Genomic DNA, 25,659 nt, shown 5'->3' on the forward strand with positions numbered 1-25,659 from the left:
GGGATTTTTAAAGTGATGGTTCGGAGTAACTTCACCCTAGGGTCCTTTGCACCATGACCTCGAGCCAAACACCCCCCCAGAAGCTTTTTTCACCTTGGTCTAACATTGGGAGAGTTAGCGTAGAGTAGCGTTATCAGCTGAATAGCTTAGCGCAGGGGCTAATGGACCCACGTTTGTATCTCATAAATGACCCCACTAATAATGCCCGAAATGATACCAAACGTCTACACTAGTACATATAGGTTATGTACTCATAGGGTGAAATTACTCCGAACCATCACTTTAAGTTCCTCTGACTGCAGTTCCTGTAACTCTTTCAGCTCCTGCTTCAGGGCAGGGTCTTTTCCCACATAGGAACCCTTAGTGACCTAGCAACGTCTGAAACACAAACAGCACATATTATTCGGTTGCAATTCGCCTAAGTATGCTAACTCATAAGACAAATCTCACGCATTCAACCAGCTAATTGTTAAGTTGTAAACTTACCCGTCGTTTCGTTTGCCTTTTTGCGCTCTGCTCTTCTATCTTCTTCCATCATATAAATTAGGATCATTTTACGCTGGAGCCTTCGTCTTGTGTTTCTTTCACTTTCTCTCACTTCTTTCAACGCCGCCGTTCGAACTCCGTTTATTCTTTATTGAAGCACTAAAGTCAAGCGACGACGCTATAAAGACCGTAGCCATGCTTGAGTCGCTCCCTTACCCCTCCTACCAGTTACTATGGCCACTTGGCCACTGCGAATGCAAATGGCAAAACCAGTTTTGGGGGAGAGTAGTTAGTAGAACCGTTTAGAAGTGGACTGTTCCTGGAACTACGTTCCTGGAACTACTTGGTTGGAAAGAGGCTATTAATAGCCGAGACCTTTTTCACACAAAGTTTTGGTGTGGCAAAACAAGAAAAGTCAAGAGATTACCAATGTCACTGAGCTTCATCCTCTGGGGACCACGAACGTCTGTTCACTGCAATCAAGGTACAGAGCAACCAGCCGACAGAGATCACCAAACCTAGAAACAAATACTCAAAACATGTCAAACTAAAATATAGTTTTAAGTGTCACGTGGTTGTGTCAGACAACCACATGGTGCCAAAGCAGGACATTTTAAAACTACGCAGCTTTAAATATTAAAACAATCACTTACCTGCTTTCACCTGCTACCTTAAACTTACCTGCTACCTTCCACATAACAAATATATAGTTATGAATCAGTTCTATTGGTGTTTAAAAGACATAAAAACAGTATAATTCAGACACCAAATGTTTTATTTACATTTGGAATAGTTTGGGCCCCAAAAGAAGAATTAAATGATTAAAACTTCCATTTAAGCTGTTACGACAGTGTTGCATGATGGGAGAATACGGTTTTAACTTGGATTTTGAATTAGTTATCCAGTCCAGAAAAGCGTCAGTAATCATTGATTATTATTGAAGCCCAACCGCGGCTTTTCCCGGTGACTGGCGCCGCCCAAGACAATTGTGATTGGTTTAAAGAAATGCTAATAAACCATCCTGGAAGGCTGTGTGGACTGGCAAAGTGAGACTAACCCCAGACTAACCTTCTGTTATGTCTATTGAGAAGTTAGAAGAGCTTAATTCCAGCTTGTTATAGGCTGAATTATTGTGCGCTTGACACTGAAACAGGAAGCGGTTTTTATTTAACTCTGCACACATTGACGCCAAGCTTCCAGTTTCTTTCACCAATGACTGCTGATTCTTTTTCTCTTGGTCTCTTTCTGCCCTTTTAAATGTCAGTCTGGTTGAACCATTGTTCTCCAGGGGTCAGCCTTATGTTCCCACAGCCCTACAGTAGGTTACCACATTTTCAAAATTAGGTCTTGTGTTCCTACATTTCCCTTTAATTTAAGCCCTATCCTCCCACAATCTTTTTTAGGGTTAGGGGGATCAAATCTGATACAAATGTATGAAAAAGGTACATGTGGGAACATCTGGCCTAATTTTGAAAACATTCTTAGAAATGTGGGAACATATGGCTGCGGGAACATAGGCACACTCCCGTTCTCCATGTACAAAAAAAACAAACATGCATTCGTATAGAGGACCTTCTAAAACAAAAGCATTAAAAAGCATTCAGACAAAGATTAGTTCTCTCAGACATCTGACTGTAATCAAGATTGCGACGCTAATTGCAAACATTTGAACTGTAGCTTCACTACAGGTAGTTTGCAAAAACACATTCCTTTCAGTTCGACATCCTCTCTGAAGCACTATAACTACTTTGACAAAGAACAAGAGACAATTTTCTCTGTAAATATTAACATTTATTTAAGTATACAATTTAGTATTCTCATTGACACCCCCCCCCCCACCCAACCCTTTTTCACAGGTTCACTGTCAGTATCTTGGCTTCTCGATGCAGCATTAAGCCTCGTTGGAGGACATTAAAAACTCTTAACACGAACAGTTAAAACAAGCGGTCGGTTATTTCTTTTTTTCTCCGCTTGCATACGGATGATCACAGGCATCGCCAAACCCACAAGCTGCTTGCAAATGCCACATTTGGTTGCTTCTTTTTTTTGTATCATTCTCCGTGAGGAGGCATTTACAGTCGCATTGCATAAAATTATAGTTTTTTAAGTGAAGGGCGGAAGAGGATGAATGATTTTTTTTATCTTTTAGTGTCTTTGCATGATGTGATATTTGTTTGAAATACCGACCGGAGCGCTGCGGATGTTTCCTCCTGCTGGAAATGAACGGAATGATGTCACAACAAAAAAAAAACAACAACAACCAACTAGACATTAAGAACAAAAGTTCCATCATTTCACAAATGCCACAGTGTGTGTGTGTGTGTGTGTGTGTGTGTGTGTGCAGGTCAATGCGTGTGGACATGTATTTGTATAAAGCCAAAGAAAGTGAGACGTTGTCAGTCATATTTGTAGTCCCATTTAAAAGGTCGAAATACCGCGAAACCTTCTAAAAGTGTCTATCGTCACCCGTAACCTGCTCGAAACAAAAAATAAAAACGACTCGACAAACGCACACCCGAAAAAACACAAAACTGAACTATCGTATAAACTGTGTGCAAATAAACTGCTTTAACTTCATAAAAAATAAAAAGCTGAAAATCCACGTGAGGCGACTGAGCTGCCGCCGCCGCCGCGGCTGCCGCATTTTGGTCAAAGGATTTATGAAAAAAAAAAGAACACGACTAAACTACAATTTTTTTTAGGAAACTCGGAGGTACGAAAAGAAGCACAGTAAGAAAATAGTGTTATCTCGCATTTAAACCGACCGCTGTCAAACACAAAGAGGATCCCGCCTGTTTGGTCGCACGCACGTCTCCCTTTTCCCTTTCTTTCGAGGAATGAAAACATGAAGAAATGGAACGCAAAAAAATATATTTTTTATAGCGCGTGAAGACTCCTCTCGGTGGAGCAGCTAGTGTTTTATATGACTGATTAGTGATAGGTCTCCACGTTGTGCTGATGGCGGTGTTAAGTGCTTTCTAATGACAGGACGTCTTTAACGATGAGGATGTGTGACGAACGTTGCAGATTTAACAGATGAGGTATTGCACAGATTATTTATAATAATAATCTTAAAAAAAAAATTGAAAAAGCAAAAAAAAAAAGGCAAAAATAAATATGCAGCTAATTCATACAACATTTACAATTTTAGTCGGATGCTGGAAGATTTTTAGAAGATATTTTAGTGTCCGCGGGAGGTGCAGAGATGGGGCGGGGGTGTGGGGGACCTGGGTAAAGAAATCTTCGCTAGTCGTCCCACTCGTCATCGTCTTCAAAGTCCTCGTCTTCGTCATCATCCTCGTCTTCGTCTGGGAAAAGAAAACACAAAAGACATTAAAGAGCGTCCAGAGAGTAAAAACCTTTATAAAAATCAACTCCGGTCAGAAAACACAAGAAAAGATGAGAAGAAGAATAACACAGAGGTAAAGGAAAAGTTTGACTTTTGGGAAATGCTCCTCTATGCTTTCCTGCTGAGAGTTAGAAGAGAAGATCGATAACAACCTCATGTCTGTGAAAGTAAACTAAATCTGGGTAAAACCTGAAATATAAAAATCTATATTTCAACAACTACTGGGGAGGACCAGTGACTTCCTGGAATTTCCACTGGTACCCCGCCTCTGTGAATTGCCCATTTGTTGAATTGCCAATATGTCGGTTTTACACTTTGGTTTTTGTATAGATTAAACGAACAACATTCAATGGGAGTTTCCCCATTGTGGGATACTACAGGATTTGGAATCTTGAATCACTGAATTGTAATAGTGCAGGAAGGTGGATTTTGTTACATTTGGACAGAGCCAGGCTAGCTCTTTCCTGGTTCCAGTCTTTGTGCTAAGCTAACTGGCTCCTAGCCGTAGCTTCATATTTACTATACAAATTTGAGAGTGGTATCCGTCTTCAAACTATTCACGTATCGGTGTACCTTGGGAAAAAGGTCGGCGACAGGGCAGTCGGGACTCACCCGGAAATGATGAGCGGAATGAGGTGACTACAGTCTCTCTAAATCTGATGAAAATCTTTTAAACTGACCTTTGTCGATCTGAAATGAAGACAGATTCAGCAACTGCACGGCCTATTTCTCTCTTAAAATGTTTTCAGAAACACGTTTCAGTGAACTATTTTAGTCCAATATGAGATCGTATTCTGAACGGCCGCCATGACAGTCTGGTTCTGAATTTCCGGAGAAAACAAACCCATGTGATGTGTTCGTCGAATCAGCTGCCGGTTTTCCTTTCCTTGGGCAACATTACAGATTAGCGCCGCCTGCTGTTATAGAGATGTATTACATCTCGTCTCCTCTCGTCTTTTTGGTCTGTTCTGTGGCAGTTTTTTGGACCTCGGGGACGCGACCGATCATATGGACGGGGTTTTCTGTCAACGGTCGGCCGTCGGCTAAATGTGTCTACACCATAAGAAGCACGCATGGCGGGTAATACAGCCTGGCAGCAGTTACCTGAGGAATGGATGGCTTTGCTCCTCTTCTGCATCACTTCCATGAGGGCGCCGACGATGCCCGCGGTGGGAGCAGACGACGGCGGGCCGGACTCTGGCTGATCCGGCACCTGAAGAGACACACAAACCCATCCAGTTCTGGTTGTTACGGCTGCGACTAGATCTTTTCTTTGACCAAATAAACCACACGAAAAGATAAAAGATGAAGGACGTGATGGTTGGCATCAGACGCCGCGATGGTCTTACGTTCTTGAGCTGGATTCCCTGTCGGATCTGGTCCAGCAGGGCGTCTCGTCCCACGCCGGAGGCCGGCGCGCGGTTGTTCTGCTCCACCTTCTTCAGCTGAGCGCCGACTCTGATCTGCTCCAGCAGCGCCGACTTCCCGCCAGGGCTCGGCGAGTGAGGAGAGTCTCCGCCTCCGTCCAGCTCCGGCGGGGGAGGGGGGCCAGGAGGGGGAGGGGGAGGAGGAGGCGGAGGAGGGGGAGCAGGGGCGGAGCCGCCGCCACCGCCGCCTACTGGGGACTGCAGGGCCAGTGGGGGAGGCGGAGGAGGCGGGGCTTGGGGGGCGATGGAGGAGTGCAGAGATGACGGAGCAGGAGGAGGGGGGGGCTGGTGGTGGTGGTGGTGGTGATGATGGTGGGGAGGAGGAGGGGGCTGGTGACCTCCCCGGGTGGGAGGGGGTGGAGGAGGAGGGGCACCCAGAGTTCCTGGTCTGGAGGGAGGCGGAGGAGGAGGAGCTGAGGCGGGGGCTCTGGACGGAGGAGGGGGTGGAGGAGGGAGGGGCTCCCCGGCCCCCCCTGGATGGTGGCGGAGGAGGAGGGGGTGGAGCCGAGTTGTGTGCAGGCGGAGGAGGTGGAGGGGGGCCGCCACGAGAAGGGGGTGGAGGGGGTGCTGCGGGGGGGATAAAAGACACAAGATCAGGGTGTACCTATACACTTTAAGATGACATCACACCTTTATAAAAAGGTCCCATAATACGGCCATTTCTTAGTTCATACTTGAATTTTGGGTTTCTACTAGAACAGTCCTGATACCGATGCCTGGGCTTTGTGCATTTGTCAATACCAGATATCGATCCGATACCACTAACTAAGACAAAATAACAGATGTAGTGTATTCAATTCTTATTTGTTATTTACAACAACAATTGTTCAATCAAATTGAAAATAGAATGTAATCAAACTTCTTCAAATAAATTTAAATAAATAAAATGTAGCAGTAGAAACAAAATAGTGTATTGGTCAAACGTACAACAGTGCCTAGCAGTGCCTGACTTTTTGCTAGAAGCTAACAACGTAGCTATGGCTGAACTTTGGCCTATAGCATATCAACATTAGCTCACTAAGAACCTGGGAACCACAATCCCAAACTGGCAGCCTGATTGTCTGTGTACTGAATTGTTTACCTAAAGTAAACTTCTTTGACTTTTATGAACATCATGTCTTTTTTTTTTTTTATATATTACTTTTTCTAAAATTATACTTAAAAAAAAATCCCAATATATCGCCTTACGCACAGTATCGAAATATATTGCAATATATTGAATCGTGACCCCATGTATCGATGTATCGTGATACGTACCATATTGCCAGATCCTTGCCAATACACAGCCTTATTAGTGCTTGTGGTTGATTTGTGTTTTTTTCACCATTCTTCCTACGGAGTGGTTTGTGTGCTGCGCTGACATTTAAACTTGTGTCTTTCTGACAACACTGTCCAGTGGAGGACTAACTTTATACAGGCTCAGACGCAAATGCAGGTTCATGTGTAAGTATTTCTTTCAGTTCATTTAAGAATAAAACTAATTATAAATAATTTATCCAAGGGCAAATGTATTCCCCCCCCCCTATCAGTTTGTGGGGGCAGCTTGTTTTGATATTGATACTTGTTAAAGTCATTTTTTAAAGGAAAGACTCTTTAATTCCTGCTCCTAAAATGTGCGGATTTGATGCGTTCTATTGGCATATATGATAGCAAACTGAATACATTTGGTCTTTTAAAAGGTTGGTTAGAAAAAAGAAGCCGTTCGAATATGTTAACCTGGGATTGTGATGGACATTTTTCACTACTTCCTGACATTATTTTATTTTTTATTTTTTGGGACAAAACCAGCATGTATGAATATAAAGCCACAACATTTTGTTACTAGAAAAACATCCTCATTGTAGTCGTCAAAATTAAGTCCGTTCATTGCCAAGAAAAATTTAAGAACACCCTCAAAACGACCACTTATAAACAATAGATTCCAATTGTGATTTTTGATATCAGATTGATTTTTTTAAATCATTGGGACACCATCAAAAAGGTCCAACAAACCCTTTCATATTCAGATCACACCACACATTTCTCTCCTGCTTTCAAACCTGCAGAGGTTAACATGAATAATGAATGAAGAAGAGTCTGTCACAAAGAATAAAAAACATCTGACAGAGAATCTCGTTTTATGTGCACACCTCAAGTCTACGGTCTGACAGAAAAATTACAGGAGAAAGGAAGGAAACAATTCTTCAAGATGAAACTGTGAGGGGCTTATAAATTTGTTCATAAGAAAGTTTTTTTTGTTTTTATCTGAAACGATGGTGAATGAATACCGAGAAAAGTACACAATTCATTCAGTAAAACCACAAAAGCTGCACTTATAACAGCAGGGTTATGTTTTTGTTAGGTTACTGTATTTGTATATTATTGTTTCAATGACCCATGAACATTTTAAATTAGCATCCAATCCGTTCTATACTTATATATTAGATATTTTGTCAATCAAATGCTGTAAAAACAAGATGCCATATTTGATTGATTCTGTATTGGTTGTAAGATGGAATCACTCCCTCACAGTTTATTTGATGTTGTCAGAAATGTTAAAATATTAGAGGAAAAAAAAAAACCACTGATAATGTGTTGGAGCCATTTCATTGGCAACCATGTGTGTGAGGCTGGGTTAGCCAAAGTTTACTTAAAGCGTAACTCTCGCCAAAATGCATCCTAAGGTATTTTTGTGAATGTACGCGATTCAAACTTTAGTTTAAAAGCATATTTAGGACCGAATCGACACTTTTAAGATTCACCGTATTCTCGTTTTTGGGTCTAAGGGCCTTTTGAATGGGAGTGCTATAGGGGCACTCCCATGCTAGTCTCACAATAGCTATTTTCGAAATACTAAGAAGGCTCGACAGAACATGAAACTTTGCTTCAAGTATCACCAGGGGCTCTACACCTTAACGCAAGCATTGACAACATTCTTTGTGTACACAGATTACTAAAAAGAGAGTTTTTGAGCAACTCACCGCAACTGTTGTTGTTTCCGGCCGCAGCCATTTTATCAGTCAAAAACAATCGATTTCCAAATGCAACGTAATAGGGAGGAGAGTGAAGACGGAAAGCTCCTAAAACTTAGTTCCATATAAAAGCACGGATAAGTCGTCGTTTTGTCGTTCTTGAAAACCAATATTGACTTTGTAGTTGAAAAAGGAGCCTCGTATGGAGTCCGTTCATTCGCATTCAGATATCGACTCGTTTTGACTGCCGAGGTGGTAGCGGCCGGAAACAAAAGCTGCGGTGAGTTGCTCAAAAACTCTTTTTAGTAAATCTGTGTACACAAAGAATGTTGTCAATGCTTGCGTTAAGGTGTAGAGTCCCTGGTGATACTTGAAGCAAAGTTTCATGTTCTGTCGAGCCTTCTTAGTATTTCGAAAATAGCTATTGTGAGACTAGCATGAGAGTGCCCCTAGCTCTCCCATTCAAAAGGCCATTTGACCCAAAAACGAGAATATGGTGAATCTTAAAAGTGGTGATTCGGTCCTAAATATGCTTTTAAACTAAAGTTTGACTCACGTACATTCACAAAAATACCCTAGGATGCATTTTGGCGATAGTTACTTTAAGTGTGGACTAAATGCGACAGTGGAAATGTGAGAACATGACATGGTGTTTGACTGATTTTGTTTTGATTAGAGTTTTGTTATAATGTAAAAATTAACAGATTGACTAACGTGGTCCAACTTTAAGATGCAGATTTTGGACAGTTATTTGAGTGACAATAGGATTATTTGAAGCACTGGACCCACACGTGCATTACCAACTTAAATACAAATGTGCGTCAACACAATGTCTACATTAGAGAAAGAATTCTGTTGTTCTGCAGTAAAATCCTGGTGGAACATAAATGCTGCATCGCGTCATTATTATTTCATCATCATCATCAGTTTGACACATCAAAAGGTACCTCGAGTGAGTGAGTGAGTGAGTGTGTGTGGGTTCTCACCCTGCCTCCTGAGCTCGTTCTTGACGGCCTCCACGCCTCCCTTCTTCTCGATGAAGTCGTAGATGACCTTAGACGTCTCTCGGTCCTTCAGCTGAGCCTCAGAGATGCCGCACATGTCGAACAGGTTCTTGAGTTCAGGGTCCAGGTTGTTCAGCTGCAACACACACACAGACAGTTAAGCTATGGAAGTAAATATGTTTCATCGGATTTTGAAATTAAAAAGCCACTGAATTTTTAGCACTGAATATTCATGCGTTGAAATTAGGCATCTGGATTTGTTGCCTCTGAATTTAACTACAACTTATTTTCACATTTCAAAATTCCAATGTTAAAAAATTCAATATACCAAATTCAGCTGCAAAATACAATGTATAAAACTGAACTAATATGTTTTCAACTTGCTCAAATTCAACAGGCCAAATTCAGCTGCAAAATGTAATGTAAAAACATTCAGTGTTAACATCTGGGAGCCCAAGGAAAAGCAATCGACTTTAGATTCAGAGCAGCGGTCAGAGGAAACTTAGGAAGGAAAGTACAGTTACTCAAGTATTAGAATATTAAGGTTAAATAAAATTTAAATAAAGTAAATATTGCCATGGCCACTTAATGTACTACAATTACACCAAGACTACTCCCAAAAACATGAGGTGTTCATTGAGGCTTATTAAATAAAAACTACTTCCTGCCCCCTTTTTCCTGAGTTCTGTTTTGAATGTGTATTCATTTTGTCCACAGTACAAAGGCAGTGAGGTTGTGCTTCCTCTCCAGTGACGATGAACTACACAGTGTCAGTGTGGCCCCTGGTGGCCAACAGGTAGAATTACAAGCTGCCTGAAACCTGACAACAAATGAAACCAACCACTCCGCTGCTTTCCACCAAATCAAAACACGTGCAGCTCTGCAAGGTCTCTTCCCGAGGACACATTCACACCTCTTGTTCCTGTCACGCTGCAGTGCATTCTGGGACCGGCTGGTGTGTGACTGACGTGTTTGAGGATCGTTCAGCGTGCTCGGTCAGTCGGGTAAACGGAGGCGATAGCGAGGCGGAGAACGGAAAGCAGCAGTCACCTTCTCGCTCGTCGATCCCGTCAGTCTGAACGCAACGTTCACAATGACACGCGTGGCCAGCTCCGGTTGCTGCGAGAAACCACTCTGGGTTCCCAAAACAGCCTCCATTTTACAACTACAAACATTTATCAGACCTTAAATGACAACACCAATGATACAACCGGTTTACAATTCCAGTTATTTATATCACATATTACCTTATTTTTTAAACTTTTATTACATTATTGCATTATTATGTGAAAGACTTCATTTAGAAACGTGTTTTCCTTCATTGTTACTTCACGTTGATGTATGTGCAGTTTGTCATGAGGTGTTTTCACAAATACCTCGGTGGAGCTAGCAGAGATACCAATAACGTTCCAATATGCAAATTAAACCCTTCAGCACAAAGATAGTGAGCTCCTGAGACAATAGATACTTACGTGTTTGCTTTATGTTACTTACGTATATGGTTTAGAAATTCAATTTATTTTTTCCCCCCTTCTTTTTATTACATTTTATTTTCAAAATCTTAATATTTCAGCAGGTCTCAATCTAAAATGCAGGTCTCGAACAAACGACCTAATTTATAATAGCTTGCATTCTCAATTGCATCATTTAATTGAGAAATCCTGTATCAGACATCTATTTTGAATATTAGACTAGTTGATAGGAGTATTTGTACATGAGGTCATAAAGGGCTATTCTTTATAATCTCTTCACACGTCTTCTCTACGTACTGTACTGGAGAAGAGTTGTGCAACATGTTTTAAATTGGATGGACCTCTGCTGTTGCAACCAAATGTTTCCCTCTCTGTATACATGCCTGCAAACTCAGAAGGGCTGAAAAAGGGGACACATTTTATACACCCCAATCCCTAACATTTTCCCATTCAAAATGGCGATTTTTGCCGAAAAGCGACTAGTTTGCAGGTATGTGTATAACACAACTGGCAACAGCTAGAGTCCTTTATTTTGTGCTACAACATCATCGATAATGATGAATAAAAAGAGGAGCTTTTTGACAGATCACCCTCTGACAGAGTTGCAATGGCTGTGCAGACACGCCATAGTCAGTGTGTTTGTGAGTATAAAAGCCAGTTTCATGAGGTGCCTAATGACTAATAAATATCAGGTCAACACAACTTTATTAATACGACGTAAGGAGGACAAGGTGCAGAAGTATGTTTTTGTGACATGACATTGCAGCCTTCTATTTAGTGCCACAATTACTCATGCATTAGTATTTCAATCTGTTTATGTATTAATTCCTACAGTGTGCAGTAAACTCTTTCATGAGTTAACAAGGCTGCAGCCTGGTTCTCTCTGGAACATTCTGTGTCTTCTGAGACGCAGCGAGATGTTTGGGAATATGAACAGGAAGCAAAAAGAGCCTATTGTGTGATTTCATCATGCAGCCACCACACAGGTCACTATTGTGCTTCTCTGTGTGTGTGAGTGTGTGTGTGTGTGTGGGCTTGTTTAACTATATTCATGGGGTCCAAAAACCAGGAGTCCAGAATACTTGTGGGGTCCTGACAGCTTTGTGGAGCCAAAATGCTGGACCCCACAAGTTTAAAGGGCTGTTTGAGGGTTAAGACTTGGTTGTAGGATTAGGGATAGAATTAGGTTAGGGTTAGGGTGAGGGTTAAGGTTAGGCATTTAGTTGTGATGGTTAAGGTTAGGGTAAGGGGCTAGGGAATGCATTATGTCAATGACGGGTCCCCACAAAGATAGTGTCACAAACCGTGTGTGTGTGTGTGTGTGTGTGTGTGTGTGTGTGTGTGTGTGTGTGTGTGTGTGTGTGTGAAGGGGGTACTCACATCAAAACCTGTGTTTGGATCCCAGCCCACGTGACCGATGTGCCTGAAGAAGACGGGACAGATATGTGGTGAGATCACACGCATTAATATACAGAATGACCGCAAACTATTTAGCATGTGCACGTGGGTGACCATGTGCACATGCTAAATAGTGAGCCCACGCACACACACACACAAACACACTCCCATCAGTGAGAGTGACATCAGTCAGAGAGACAGTGTGGTCATTGAACGCTCTCAGACCTCAACGCAACATGTTTACTGTTGCCATGAAAGCGGAGTGTTATGCCTGGATCAGATTCATCAGATTTCCTGCTGTATTGTATATCGTTCTAATAAACAGAAAATATTTGAGTTTTGGACTGTTGGTCCAACAAAACTAAAACATTTAAAAAGTGACTCACTGAAAGTTGCTGGGCGTGCCGATGTCGGCCTTGGTCAACTTCTTCTTCTTGCCTTTGGTCTTCTTGTCCTTCCTGTTCAAGCCACTGTGGCTCAGCATGTTGTTGAGGTGGTATGGCTGCTGGTGGCTGTGGGAGTTGTGGAATCTGACGTTGTTGATCTCCGGGTTCTTGATGTCCACCGTGGCCATGTGCAGAGCTGGACCTGCACGCAGGGAGGGAGAGAGCGAGAGAGAGAGAGAGAGAGAGAGAGAAAAGGAGACACGTTCATGAGCCGTGGTCCTTTCTAGACAACAGAAATGCCACTTGTCCACCATAAACATTAAAATGTAATCAGAAGATTGTACTGATCCCATTGCTGCTCCTCAGAGGATGAACCCTTCAGATTTTAACAATCCCATAATAGTCCCTCTTGCACCAGGCTATTCAGGGTTTCTGAATAGGGTTCAACAAGTTAAACAGAAAATGCTTAATATAACAGAATGTAATGTAATGGCTTTTTCATTATTATTCATATATGCAAAACGCTGAATAAAAACCAGTAGGAATAAAAGTAATTAATAATTAACTAATAACAAAAATGTGAAATAGTGCTGGGGATGTTCCAATCAGTTTTGGCAACAACAACAAAAATCCACACTTGAATCATTTTATTTATCCATTTATTTGTGAGAGTCCGCTTAAAGCTAATTTTCATCTGCAGTCCCCTGGCAGGTCACAGTTAAAACATATCGGCGTGCTCACCCCACCTACCCCCACCCCCACACACAAGTGAAATGTTTTACAGTGCCTTGCGAAAGTATTCGGCCCCCTTGAACTTTTCGACCTTTTGCCACATTTCAGGCTTCAAACATAAAGATATAAAACTGTAATTTTTTGTGAAGAATCAACAAAAAGTGGGACACAATCATGAAGTGAAACGAAATTTATTGGATATTTCAAACTTTTTTAACAAATAAAAAACTGAAAAATTGGGCGTGCAAAATTATTCAGCCCCTTTACTTTCAGTGCAGCAAACTCTCTCCAGAAGTTCAGTGAGGATCTCTGAATGATGATGATGATGATAAATAGAATCCACCTGTGTGTAATCAAGTCTCCGTATAAATGCACCTGCTCTGTGATAGTCTCAGAGGTCCGTTTAAAGCGCAGGGAGCATCATGAAGAACAAGGAACACACCAGGCAGGTCCGATATACTGTTGTGGAGAAGTTTAAAGCCGGATTTTGATACAAAAAGATTTCCCAAGCTTTAAACATCCCAAGGAGCACTGTGCAAGCGATAATATTGAAATGGAAGGAGTATCAGACCACTGCAAATCTACGAAGACCCGGCCGTCCCTCTAAACTTTCAGCTCATACAAGGAGAAGACTGATCAGAGATGCAGCCAAGAGGCCCATGATCACTCTGGATGAACTGCAGAGATCTACAGCTGAGGTGGTAGACTCTGTCCATAGGACAACAATCAGTCGTATACTGCACAAATCTGGCCTTTATGGAAGAGTGGCAAGAAGAAAGCCATTTCTTAAAGATATGCATAAAAAGTGTCGTTGAAAGTTTGCCACAAGCCACCTGGGAGACACACCAAACATGTGGAGGAAGGTGCTCTGGTCAGATGAAACCAAAATCGAACTTTTTGGCAACAATGCAAAACGTTATGTTTGGCGTAAAAGCAACACAGCTCGTCACCTTGAACACACCATCCCCACTAAACATGGTGGTGGCAGCATCATGGTTTGGGCCTGCTTTTCTTCAGCAGGGACAGGGAAGATGGTTAAAATTGATGGGAAGATGGATGGAGCCAAATACAGGACCATTCTGGAAGAAAACCTGATGGAATCTGCAAAAGACCTGAGACTGGGACTGAGATTTGTCTTCCAACAAGACAGTGATCCAAAACGTAAAGCAAAATCTACAATGGAATGGTTCACAAATAAACATATCCAGGTGTTAGAATGGCCAAGTCAAAGTCCAGACCTGAATCCAATCGAGAATCTGTGGAAAGAACTGAAAACTGCTGTTCACAAACGCTCTCCATCCAACCTCACTGAGCTCGAGCTGTTTTGCAAGGAGGAATGGGCAAAAATGTCAGTCTCTCGATGTGCAAAACTGATAGAGACATACCCCAAGCGACTTACAGCTGTAATCGCAGCAAACATGGCGCTACAAAGTATTAACTTAAGGGGGCTGAATAATTTTGCACGCCCAATTTTTCAGTTTTTTATTTGTTAAAAAGGTTTGAAATATCCAATAAATTTTGATTCACTTAATGATTGTGTCCCACTTGTTATTGATTCTTCACAAAAAATTACAGTTTTATATCTTTATGTTTGAAGCCTGAAATGTGGCAAAAGGTCGAAAAGTTCAAGGGGGCCGAATACTTTCGCAAGGCACTGTAAATTGCTTTATAATTGTGTTTGCTCCAAGTCTGACAGCAGCACTGACAAACTCCTCACTAAAGGACTGAACAGCCTCGCAGCACGTACAATCCACGATCTATCATTTATTATGAATAGAGAATACGTCACAATCTCCTGAAAACATTTTATTGCTAAAGTTATTTTCATTTCATTTTCTTCTTAAATGTGAATATGTTCTAGTTTCTGCTCTCCTCTGTGACAGTAAACTGAATATATTTGAGTTGTGGACAAAACAAGACATTTGAGGATGTCATCTTGGGCTTTGGGAAACACTGATCCACATTTTTCACCATTTTCTGACATTTTAGAGACCCAACAAGTGCTCGATCAATTGAGAAAATCAACATATTAGTCGCCCTACACCAATGTCAATGCTGTAAGGACTTAAGACCCGTGGATACCCAGATATTGTAGCTGTAATGAAGACTGCATCTTACAGGGAATGCTGGCAGTGTTTTACTGTAGTAATGTAACTGACCCTCCCTGCTGACTCTGACACACTGTCTTTAATATGCCTTTCGTAATCTCTGGTACCTGAGGGATCAATATAGCAACGATTGTAAACTCTCTCACTGAGCTTTTATGATCCATCTTCTCGAATATAAAAAGGTCGAGCGGCTGTCCCTCTCCTCATGTCCGTCCAAACCATTCAGTCCTCGAATTCCTCGTAATCTCCACAAAACCGCAGCAGCATCCGACATAAACCACTAATCCCACTGCTAATCCCAGTCCAAGTCCCTGGACTACCCATGAATGCTGGCTGTCTATGACCAGGACCAACAGGCTCGCCTCAAATCTGCCGTCCCCTGAGGACCAGGACAGACAGGGGGGGGCTGTTTCCCCACTTCCAAGCAGAGTTTTGTGGGATGGTTCTGTGTAGGCCTGGGTACTAAAGAGGAGTAGTTCTACAGTACTGACAGAACGTTTTCTGTATTTCAAGTAATGAAAAATCATTTGGTACGTATGGTTGGTATGTGATGAAAACCGTGAAGTAAAAATCTAATTTCTTGAGACTGAATTTGAAGCTAACAGCATTTAACATTTGAGAACTTCAATGAAAAACATGTTAATACTTAATAGGCATCATATCACATCAGCCAATGATCCTTTCACAAAACGCTGTTCTCCTGATCCGCTTGCCAAGAAAAACCTGCGTCCTGCCAAGAACACCAGGGTGCAGAACGTTCAAACTCCAAATCACTCAAGATTCAAACTTTTCCGACTCTACTGACAAAGGTTGGGAGCAGGAAAGGAAAGCTGCTGGACTGGCTGCTTAAACTCTCGGGGTTCTTTCCCAAAAACAAATCTGACCACCGACAACTTCACTTTCTACTTGGCAGAAAGCAGCAAAGATCATCCACATCAATTCAATTCCCCTCGAGGGACAACAAAAAAGGTCTGAACCGAAGCCCACCGGATTCAGCTCGTCATAAACAGCATATGTTTAAGAGCTTTAGAGTTCACATCATGTTCTTACAATGGGGACACGAACAATACATGTGAGGAGGAGTGGGGAGGCACACATTCATATCCCAGAGCAACAACGTCCCTCTGTTAGTCTCATGTTTCACAGCTGAAATGTCAGAATGCCACTGGAAAAAAAAAAACTTCAATGAAAGAATGATCTTGGGCACAAATCCACGGAGTTGATTGAAGAGACGACTGATTTGTTCATTATGTTAATCCCACTCTTTGCGGCCAACAGGCAGCCAAAAATGTTTGCCAACAGTCAGCGGCCTTAACAAAAGTAAACCTCTGTTGGGACGACAGCTGCGGAAGAAGCTTTTCGTAGAAAGCGGCAGAGGAGCAGACCTAAATTAAAGCTCTGATGCACTGGGACCATTACTCACAACTTTGTTTGCCTGCACCTGAACACCATCATGAACAAAAGGCGGTAAAATAGCATTTACAATTTTGGAAAAGCTCTAAGGAGGGAGATACCTGCTGCTCACGAGCTGTCAGATTGGCATGTTTACTTTTCAGCTTGAAGTACCAAAATCTGCTTTTACCACAATGCATTCAGAAGCTATAACATTCCCAAAGTTCGGACCAACTGTCATCTCACTTTAGGCAAAGTCCACATTAAGCCGGCAAAAATCTGAAAACATCTCTTTGCTCTCTGGTCTGGCCTTCCGTCCACAAGGTGGTGTCAAAAACACACGCTAGCTACTGGTGTGCTTTTTATACACCTCCAGCCTGGGCGCCCGGATAGCTCAGTTGGTAGAGCGGGCGCCCATATATAGAGGTTTACTCCTCGACGCAGCAGGCCCAGGTTCGACTCCGACCTGCGGCCCTTTGCTGCACGTCATTCCCCCCCTCTCTCACCCCTTTCATTTTCTTCAGCTGTCCTGTCAATAAAGGCCTAAAAATGCCCAAAAAATTATCTTTAAAAAAAACAAACACAAAAAACCCTCCAGCCTCCAGACCACGGGTTGATGTATAGACTGTATAAGTGCAGCCAAAACATATGGATCGCCCCCTTGTGGCTGGCTGCAGCCTCTAGGTTAGTGGATGGGACATGGACTCAAATCAAAGTATAGGTCAAACACATTTTCACCAAAGACTGTTTCTCTCATCTTAGGTAGATCTTATCACGCTGATGTTTGTTTAAGCGTTCATTTTTCTGATAGAGTTTTAATTGTTATTTGAAGCTATACAAAATATATATATATATATATATATATAAAACAAACACAGGTGAAACATAATGAAAGCTGTGATTTACTCGCGATTGGTCCGTCACTACTGCGCAGACTCTGGCTCCGAAATTACAACATGGCTCCACTTTTGTACAGTGGGAGGAAGTGGAGACGCCATCTTCATATACAGTCTATGTGTGAATACATCGAAAACAGCCAGCCAAAATGATGAACCTTCTCTGTGGTCTCTTATTTCAAGAATTGAAGTTCACATTAAACTAAACTCAATCTGAAAAATGATCTTCCAACTATACAACCACCATTTTTTCTCACTTTAAATCTGGCCGAAATCAAATCACTATTTTATTTTTTCAATTGTTGTGAGACTGAGCAGAAACAGAACAGAGGTTAACGCCATCCCCCATCTTTGGTTCGACTGGTCTCCTTGTGTAATAACGCTGGTATAACCTATAAGCACACTTACGTTATATCCATCATTTATTTCAGGAGAACCTGGGCTATCAGGATATGCATGCTGCAGGGATGTCACATGAATTGGTCATTTCGACACACACACACACACACACACACACACACACACACACACACACACACACACACACACACACACACACACACACACACACACACACACACACACACCTGTAAGACCTCTCTATTGGCTGATTAAACACAATCCCCCAAATGACTTGATGTGATCGGTCTAGCCAGCTGTCAGTCAAGACGTCACTATCCAAGTTGGCACCCAGCCAACACGAATACATTGGTTTTTAGTACAAAAGATGACTAAATACAGTAAATAGCTGTTCAATTGTGGCTTTATCGCTCTGGAATTATTGTGCAAAAGTCTCAGAAAAGTCACGGGCTGCCTGGTCGGATTACTAAGCTTCTGGAAGGGCTCCAAAGACAACAAAGGACTCTTTAGAAAGTTCTAGCTGTCGGCTAACGAGCTACAGCTACGGCAAGACAAGGGGTCCACAGGTCACCAAGCAAAGGGAACATACGCAAGTTGATTTTTGGATTCCTAATAATTTATTTATGTTACAAAGACACAGTTATTCCATGATGGATTAAAAAAAGCTTCTGGATGGCCTACAATTGTCAGAGCACCTCGTTGACACGGCGCATTTCTCTGCTTCTAAACAAAACAAAAACTAAGTCTCTACACTGTATTGATCTGGAGATATTAAATAAGACCTATAAAGTGTGTATTCTCCGGTCGTGGGCGACAGCGTCGATTTAAGAGGGTTAGACCTTATATTATAATATATGAAATGGTCATGGTTTCAAAATTCATAGTTACAACTGACGCCGTTTGCAATTTTAGGTGTCCTGTCAAACATTTCTACGGAAGTCTCTATTATGGAGGTCGATAGGGAAAATGCTATTTTGCTGCAGTACCGTGACTGACCATCTGGGTAAATTGGCAGAAAGAGTGAGTGGCTGTGATGTATCCAGCTCTCGATATATCCACGGTCCCCTGCGCAACACATGTTAGAGACCTTTTATCTTTCTCTCTCTTTTATTTTGTTAGAAGACTTTGCAAAAACACAACAGTAATGTGTCAGTACTGTTAAGATAATCCTGGCACATTTACACTGATATCTTTAACATGTTCATGCCGATTCAGGTGCACCTTCTTCTAATAATAAAAACATAAATTGAGGAACTATAAAATGACCAAAACAAATGTTCAGCAGCAGTAACTGTGGGGATTATAGATTAGGCCTAATGTGCATCACACCAGGGTTTAAAGGGAACAACAACAAAGACCATGTGGTCTACATATGGCACAGATGGGCGTCCTGCTGACAAGATTAACCTGCGGCAAGACTCCACTCTGTGACAGTGTGTGAGTCACGCCGTCTGTGAAACAACAGCGCTAACGTGTCAGGAAACACCACAACTCAACCCTCCAGTCTCCTGCCATTTATCATCCAGTCACGCAAACAACATCTATTTCTGTAGTAATGTTTTTAATCAGCCTCCCGCTTCTACTTTCATACAAGCTGCTTTGTACAACCACAGTCTGTTGTATTTGGATATGTACACTACCGTTCCAAAAAGTTTGTATCTCCTGATGGAGAACAAAACGCTGTACAATGGTTCAACCAGACTGACAACCGAAAGGGCAGAAATAGACAAAGATCCCTCTGAGAAACAGTTGAATAAGAAGAGAAGAAAATAGCAGTCATTGGTAAAATAAATTGGAGGCTTAGCATCAAAATATGTGCAGATTTCAGTAGAAACAGCTTCCTGTTTCAGTGTCAAGCGCACAATAATGCAGCCTAAATTCCCCCAGGAGCGGCCACTCAAGATAATGCTTGCTCTTCAATCTAACCACTGAGTAGACTGCAGAGGGCCCAATGAAAGACGCAGCAACTCAATATTTAGAGCCACATTGCACCGATGGGCTTCAATACTGATGGAGGCTCGCGGACGCTTTTTCTGGACTGGGAAACTTATTCAACATCCAAGTTCCAACAGTATTATCCCATCATGCAACACTGTAAAGTCTAAATCATGGTTGCAGCCGTCGCCGTGGCCCTGCTGTGCACCCTGCTATGCCTTGTTACACCCTGCTCCGCTTTGCAGTGCCCTGCTACGTCCTGTAACGCCATGAACTACTACGACTACTATTTCTAGTCACTGTTCCATTATCTTTATTGTGACTATTATTGCCACTGTTCATCACACCCCCAACTGGGACCGTCAGATCATCAGTCACCGCCTACCAAGAGCCTGGGTCTGTCCGAGGGAGTTTTTCCTCGCCACTGTCGCACTAAATGCTTGCTCTTGGGGGAATTACTGGAATTGTTGGGTCTTTGTAAATTATATAGTGTGGTCTAGACCTACTCTATCTGTAAAGTGTCTTGAGATTACTCTTGTTAGGATTTGATACTATAAATAACATTGAATTTAATTGTAAAGGGTATCCACTTAATGAAGTTTGAATCATTTCATTCTTCTTCTTTTGGGACAATTTCAAATGTATATAATAAAGGATACTGTACAAAGCTAACTAAAGACTATCAGCTCCACACAACTCTCTCTGTATTTCTCAGTATGGCTATGTTCAGAAGATTGTGGTGTCCGGCGACTTTCGCGTGCAGAAACGTAATACTGTTGGTATCGCTTCAAACAGTCAAATTCTTGAAGGAAAGAAGAAAAACATCAATAGAACAGGCGATTCCAAACTTTAACAGTAGCGTATACCGTAGGGTCACAACGTTTTCTAATCTGGACTATGTTTTAGCCATGTGCCCGTTTTAGTCACTGAACACCATGCAGCACAACGGGAGTCCAACCAGACCCCAGATCTGCAGATTTTTGTCAATCCAGGTCAGGATGACCAAGCACACTGGAGGGCCACAGAGTAAAGGAAGTAGAATCTGCATTATCAATATTAAGAGTTCAACGTACCATTTTTAGGGTCACCTCTCTTCTCTGCAAAAGACAAAATTTACAAAATTATAGGTTTCAGAACAAAATCAACACAAAATGGAAGATATTTAGGGAGTTTTCAAGAAGCGACAGAAGACGACTGTTTTAAAGCCTGCAGGTGTCAAAGCCGTCAGAGAAAACATGCTGCGTGGTGTCTCAGACGCCTTGGGCAAAACAGTCAGAAAGAGAGTTCAGGAAGTCTTCGAAAAGGAGCAGGAGAGGAGAAGCAAAAGCTCCGAAAGCTCGGTTGTGTCTCATAAAAACCGTGTGTGTCCCAGCCCTGAGAGCCTTTGCTTTGATCTCTGATCACAGTCACCATCATCACAGTTTGAGTGGTGCACTTCAAAAAGGCCGGCATGCTGAGAGGAGCTGGAGGGAAGCCAAAGAGGAGCCGCACTCCAGAGAAGTTAACAAGACTGACAGTTTTACTATAGCGGAGAGGGACCCAACGAGCTCAGAGCAGCAGAGAAAAGAAGAAAACCGTCCCAAACCCAAACCTTAACTCGTATCCTCATCTGGTAAAACACTTTTACAGAGTTCACATTCTGGGTGTTAGGACTAGGGCTGTGCAATTAATCGAAATGTTATCGTGATTATGATTTCGGATCCCAATGATCACAAAAACAGAATAATCGAGAAAAACAATTATTTAGCTCATTATATTTTGTAAGTAAACTCAGTTGTATGTGTTTTTTTTTTACTGTTTATTTATTTAACTTTTTCCACTATTTTTTAAGTTCAATAATTGCAACATCTTTCCAGAAGTCAACGAGTAATCGTGTTAAATTATCGTGATTTCAATATTGACCGAAATAATCGTGATTATATTTTTTCCCATAATCGAGCAGCCCTAGTTAGGACTTATTACCCTCAAATTAATTTGAGCTCAACCCACATATAGCCTAACCAACCCCTCTCCTTGTGGTGTCAGACAGCTGCACTGTGTCTTCAGATTGCGCTGCAACTTGGAATTTTATATCTTGGCTCCAGTTCTGTCATTATCCTGAAAACCTTCACCTGAAGCATTGGCAACGCAACGCGTATCTTTGCATATATATCTTGTGGTTTTATCGGTGATGGCCTTTTTACGAGCTTGTGGCAAGAGTGCTGAGGATGTGGCAAAAAGAAGGCAGTCTGACGAGGTTGTGCAGTTGATTTGTTTTCGGTGCGTCCGCTTCCTCACTTAGGAGGCAAGCCAGCAGCGGAGTCCTCCGATTTGTTGTGGTTTTTGTGTAAAGCAGCTGCTTTTTACAAAGTCGGCAAACAGTCTTATCTTTGATTGGAATTGTTTAGAGCTGCGAAGACAAATCGATTAATTGTCAAGTACTAAATGAATCGCCAACTATTTAGATAAATCGGTTTGAGTCATTTTTGTATGTAAAAAAGGTAAAATGATTCCAGCTTCTTATATGTGAATATGTTCAACTTTCTTGTCTCCTTTGTGACAGTAAACTGAATATCTTTGAGTTGTGGACAAAACAAGACATCTGAGGACGTCATCTTGGGCTATGGAGAACTCTGATTGACATTTTTCAACATTTTCTGACATTTTATAGACCAAACAACTAATCGAGAAAATCTAGAGATTAACCGACAATGAAAATAAACTTTAGTTGCATTTTACAATCCACAATCTGCTTCTCAGATGCTTCGGTGTCATGATTATGCAATGAGCATGGCTTTGCCGTGTCCTCCTCTAGAGCCCGACCGACATATCGTTGGGCCAATATTATTGGCCGATATTAGGCATTTTCCAAACTATCGGCATTTATAATGGCAGATAAATGAATATTTAAAAAATAAAATCCGATGAAACCCCCTTCAACCATGTTCTGAGATGCTCTTTATCAGTCGGGCTCTATCCTCCTCCATTTATTACTACTCCATTTACTCATCGGTTGAATAATCAAGCTGATTTCAAGAACATCCTCTGCTGGACCATGAGGCAGTGTAGTTCACAAATTTAAAGAAAAAACATTCATACACTTGGTAAAAAAAAAAATAGATAAATACACTGAATTACATCCAAAAATCCAAATAGAAGTCGAGTTCAAGCAGTGTTTCCTCTAGGTTGATTTGGAAATGATGTTGTTCGGACAGACCGGCCCCCACTGCTTAAAGGCTTCAATCAAAAAGGAACTCCACAATAAATTGGTGTTTAGGATAAAGAATTCCTGACTAAGAAGAGACCAAACAATCCCGCACAATGTTAATCACTTGTGCTTAATTTATTAGCAGTCTGAAGACTAAACGTCCGACAGCGTGTGGGATTTATTTTTTGGTTTCTTCCAAATCCTCCTTACTACCTCTATACGTTTATTTCCAATTTCAAATATCAAAGTGGCAGCAAAACCATGATCCTCCTTGTTTTACGGTTCTTGAGCCGCAGATATAGAAATGCACTCTCCCAGTTTAGTCCCTGGGAGGATTTGATTTTATGCAGCTGGACACGAGCGAGGCAGACAGGTTTGGGACTGAGGTTGAGGTCTTGTTAGCAGAAGAGGTGGCGAGTGTTCTTCAGTCTGAGCCCAGGTGTGAAAGGTCACAGAGGTTGAGGAAGTAGAGAAAGAAGATAAAACTGAAGCGGTAAAAAAAAAACGTACCAGTTTTGCGTTGTCGTCGGTTGAGCAGGTCGTTGATGGCGGCTCGGAATCTTTTGGCCTCTTCTTCACTGGCGAAGTTCAGACCGATCTGACAGGTCTGAGGGGAAGAAGAGGGAGAACCACAGACGATTAAAATGACGAGTCGCCTAGTAGAAGGATGTGTGGATCAGAATTGAAGCATTGTTAACTTCTAAACCTCACATTACACATACATTTAGAAAACTGGGAAAATAAAAACACTGATCATTTTATTAGTCTTCATCAGGCCCCGTCTAGATTTATTTACACTGCTGATTCGCTTACAGGTGAATCAATTGACTTCTGGTCTCCTCGTGAATTACAAACATTCTGGCTTCTCTTTAAGACTCATGGTACAGATCCATTTGTCCGACACGACTGAAGCGTGGTGTTGCGAAGTCATACAGCCATGGTTGATGCTCCACGCCCCTGACCAGCACCTGATTGGATAAACGCGTGACTGGCTACTCGAGAATTTCAACAGACTGTCATGGCGGCTCGTTGAGAATACAATCTCGTATTTCACAAAAATAGTTCACAAAAATAGTGTTTCTGAAAACATTTTAAGCGAGAAATAGGCCGTGCAGTTGCTGAATCTGTCTTCATTTCAGACCGACAAAGGTCAGTTTGAAAGATTTTCGTCTAACTTCTACTGGATAGTCGCGTCGCGTTCAATGGATTAATTTGCATAAAGCTGGGCATCGGCCAGCTTTTTGACGCGCAGCATTTTTTCCAATGCAGCGCCGCCTTCCCAGAATGCTTTGCAGGCGCGTTGAAGTCACCCATAGGAATAGAGTGGAGCGCGGCGCGACATAAGCGTTGCATGGTCAAATGGATCTGTACCAGTCAACACTTAGACTTAGAAGAGAGTTTTGAGCCAATAGTGATCTCCGTGCTGTGTTTTTAGCTCCAGTAGAAGAACTAATCTCAGTTTAACCTAACACGCCTAAACCACATATCTCATCAACGTTCTCGTATACCGGGCCTGCGCGTGCCGGGGTAAACAGGAGGCAGCGCGTATACTGCGCCCGTTGCACTGGTAACCTTGGTAGTAGCTTAGTCTTGGAGAACGAGACGTCACGACCCAATCAGGCTGCGAAACGCTGGTGTCGGCGTTAGCGTTGCCAAGGGTCTCCGTTTGCAGCCGTTGAGACGGCAACACAACCCCGCAGATTCCAAACCAAAACGGGTCAGAAGTGTTTCCAAACGTCTCCGGTTTAGAGGCTTGGACACGCCAGAGCAGTGCAGTGTTTCCTTTAGGATTTTTTTTAGCAGTGGGGGCAGGTCCAAACCCCCCCCCCCCTGTATTTTTTGAGTTATTATATAGGCCAACTTTGATCTTGACATATAGGCTAAACATTATGTAGCAAACAACAATAAACCCACTATTAATTACATTATTTTAATGCAGTGTAACTAACTCAGCATGTACATAATGCACCTAAAATACAAACGTGAGCAAGGGCATTGAGCAATCGCTATTATATCGAATCAACAGCCATGCAATTGAGCTAGCAGGTGAAGAACACAAACAACGAAAATCACCATAACTTAATTTAAATTTGCAACACCAGGCTTAAATGAACTGACAACATAAGTTATACAACTTACAGTTCTCAAGGATGTATACACACGATCTCAACTGGCATATCATCCGGACAGCATCTCTTTTTCCTTTCTCCCTTTTTCTGCCAAGTGACTATTTTCCGACATACACTAACAACGCAGACCTATTTCTGATACCGTGGGGGACAGAAACTTTGCCGTGGGGGGCCGCCACAGTCAAATCAACATAGAGGAAACACTGCAGTGTGAGCGCGAGGTGTAAAACGGAGCAAAAGATATTTCAGTTTTAAACCAAAACTTAGCAATATAAATGCAGCCTTCCTCTGACAAACACAAGAGTGTCAGTTTAAGGCGATCATTTTGCGGTTTGCGTTGATAACAAAAATAAATCAGATTCAGAAGGGTGAAAAAAAAAAATTCATCTATAATGGTCTGATTAAGCACACATTTTCATTTTAAATTCATTTGAGTTGGATAAAAAG

At 42.0% G+C, this 25,659-nt stretch overlaps 1 protein-coding gene across 1 annotated transcript in view; it reads right to left on the reverse strand.

Moving 5' to 3' along the window:
* Positions 1–3,155: 3,155 nt before the first annotated feature.
* Positions 3,156–25,659, reverse strand: part of wasla (WASP like actin nucleation promoting factor a) — a 34,167-nt gene continuing 11,663 nt past the window's right edge. Inside the window, 9 exon segments of the mRNA XM_039809767.1 lie at positions 3,156–3,794; positions 4,940–5,048; positions 5,185–5,709; positions 5,711–5,829; positions 9,200–9,353; positions 12,070–12,112; positions 12,474–12,675; positions 20,970–20,993; positions 23,594–23,690. Of these exon segments, the coding sequence (XP_039665701.1) occupies positions 3,733–3,794; positions 4,940–5,048; positions 5,185–5,709; positions 5,711–5,829; positions 9,200–9,353; positions 12,070–12,112; positions 12,474–12,675; positions 20,970–20,993; positions 23,594–23,690 (1,335 nt within the window). The 3' untranslated portion in view covers positions 3,156–3,732.

This window comes from Perca fluviatilis, chromosome 8 (assembly GCF_010015445.1).
Source record: "Perca fluviatilis chromosome 8, GENO_Pfluv_1.0, whole genome shotgun sequence".
Classification (NCBI taxonomy): domain Eukaryota; kingdom Metazoa; phylum Chordata; class Actinopteri; order Perciformes; family Percidae; genus Perca; species Perca fluviatilis.